Consider the following 1,913-nt stretch of genomic DNA (forward strand, 5'->3'; position numbering starts at 1 on the left):
TGGTGGTCGGGTTGGGGGAGGCGGTGTCGGTGGCGGCGGCGCGGCTGGTGGCGGTTCGGGCGGCGGCGGGGTGGGGGCGGCGGGCTCGGGGGCGGTGGTCTGGGTGGTGGTGGTCTGGGCGGCGGCGGCCCGGGCTGCGGTTTTGGAGGTGCTGTCGGCTTGGGTGGCGGTCGCTCCGGCGGCGGGGGCCTCGGTGGCGGGGGTGCGGGCCGTTGCCCCGAGGGCGGCGGTGTTGCGGGCGCTCGCGGCGCGGGTGGCGGGGGCGCGGTCGGCGGCGGTCTCTTTGGAGGGGGTGCGGCTGGTCTTCGCGCCGGCGGGGTCTTGGGCGGGCGCTGCCCTCAGCGGTCCGGCGGCTTCCGGGGTGGACTGGTCGCTTTGCGGCTGGCCCTCGGGGGCCGGGGTCCTAGCCAGGGTCCCTTACCCCTCCTCCAGCTCTCTCTCGGCTTAGGCTGCTCGGCCGGCCCGCTCCCCCCGGGGAGGGGAGGCCCTCCTCTAGCTTCGGGGGGAACTCCAGCCCGGAAGGCCCGACCCAGCAGCTGAAGGGCAACCCGCTTCAGCCTGGCCAGGGCCAGAAGCCAGCCAGGGGGGAGGTCCCTCGGCCCTTTCGCCCCCCCGCCAGGGGAGGCCCTCCTCCAGCTTTGGGGGGACCCCCAGCCCCTCAGGCCCGTCTGAGCCGGCCAAGGGCCACCCGGGCAATCCAGCCAAGGCCCTACTCAGCTGGGCCAGGGCCACCCGGCGGAGCAAGGTCAGGGCCAGAAGCCAGCCCCGGGCAGGCAAGTCAAGTCCAAGAAGCAAGCCAGGGGGGAGGAGCCAAGGTCAGGGCCAGCCCGAAACTAGGGTCGGAGGAGCGAAGGAAAGGGAAAGGGCCAGAAGCTTAAAAGGGGGGCTGAGGCCGGCGGAGTCAAGCGAGGGAAGGGCCAGAAGGAAGAAAGGCTGGAGGAGGGCCAGATCCAAAAAGGGGTCAGGAGGGAAGGTAAAGGAAGGAAGTCAAGGGCTAGAAGGAAGAAGCGGCCAGGAGGCGAGTAAAGGGCCAGAAGAAGAAAAAGGGGGGAGGAGCCAAGGAAAGGGAAGCAAGCCAAGGGCAAGAAGGGAGAAAGGGGGCAGCAGGCCAGGAAAGGGCCAGAAGGAAAAAAGGTTGCAGAAGGAAAAAAGGTTGGAGGTGCCAAAGGAAGGGAAAGGGCCAGAAGGAAAGGAAAGGGCCAGGAGCGAAAAAGGCGGGAGGAGGCGAGGAAAGGGAAAGGGCCAGAAGAAAAAAAGGGGGGAGGAGGAAAGGAAAGGGCAAGAAGCAAAAAAAGGGGGGAGGAGGAAAAAGGGGGGAGTTTGAAAAATGATCGCACCGGGAATCGAGCCCGGGTCGCCTCGGCCACGACGAGGAGTCCTGACCACTAGACTATGCAATCGGGAGTTCGAACCGGCAGCCACTCGATGGAGGGGCGAACCACGAATCGAGAGCCGCTGGGAATTCAAAAGATGACAAAAGAGGCGAGGCGCCGCCTCATAAAGGAAGAGGAATCAAAAAAATTTGGAGGTGAGGAGAGAAGAAAAAAAAAGGTTGGGGGGAGGGAGTTCGGCCCGCTGTCGCCTCTCTATCCCTGCGAGGGGTGGGGGGCGCCAGCGCCCTCCCACCACGGCGTGTTCATGTTCACCCCGGGGGGCGAGAGCCCCGACTGCGGGCACAGGTTTCCTTCTTCATGGAGGGTGGACTTCGGCGCGAGCTCGGGCGTCATGACCGCGCCCGTGAACAGCGCCTTGACCTTGTCCGGGGCCGACGGGCTTGACAGGCCCTCGGGCTCGGCCCTTCCCTCGACGGCGGGGGGGAGCTTCTCTGTGCGCGCGGCCTTTGCCTTGCGGCCGCTCGACAGTTCCTGGTCTCCCTCGATCTCCATAGTAGCGCCTCTTCACGACCAGCACGC

The 1,913-nt window shown here is 66.9% G+C and overlaps 1 protein-coding gene across 1 annotated transcript; it reads right to left on the bottom strand.

The window, feature by feature from the left end:
• Positions 1 to 492: 492 nt before the first annotated feature.
• Positions 493 to 1,886, bottom strand: EMIHUDRAFT_255580 (hypothetical protein; the record flags this gene model as incomplete). Its single annotated transcript, XM_005772193.1, has 3 exons — positions 493 to 558; positions 649 to 709; positions 1,627 to 1,886. 3 exons carry the CDS (start codon positions 1,884 to 1,886, stop codon positions 493 to 495), a joined length of 387 nt encoding a protein of 128 aa, XP_005772250.1.
• Between the last annotated feature and the right edge of the window lie 27 nt (positions 1,887 to 1,913).

This window comes from Emiliania huxleyi, assembly GCF_000372725.1.
Source record: "Emiliania huxleyi CCMP1516 unplaced genomic scaffold EMIHUscaffold_3624, whole genome shotgun sequence".
NCBI lineage: Eukaryota > Haptophyta > Isochrysidales > Noelaerhabdaceae > Emiliania > Emiliania huxleyi.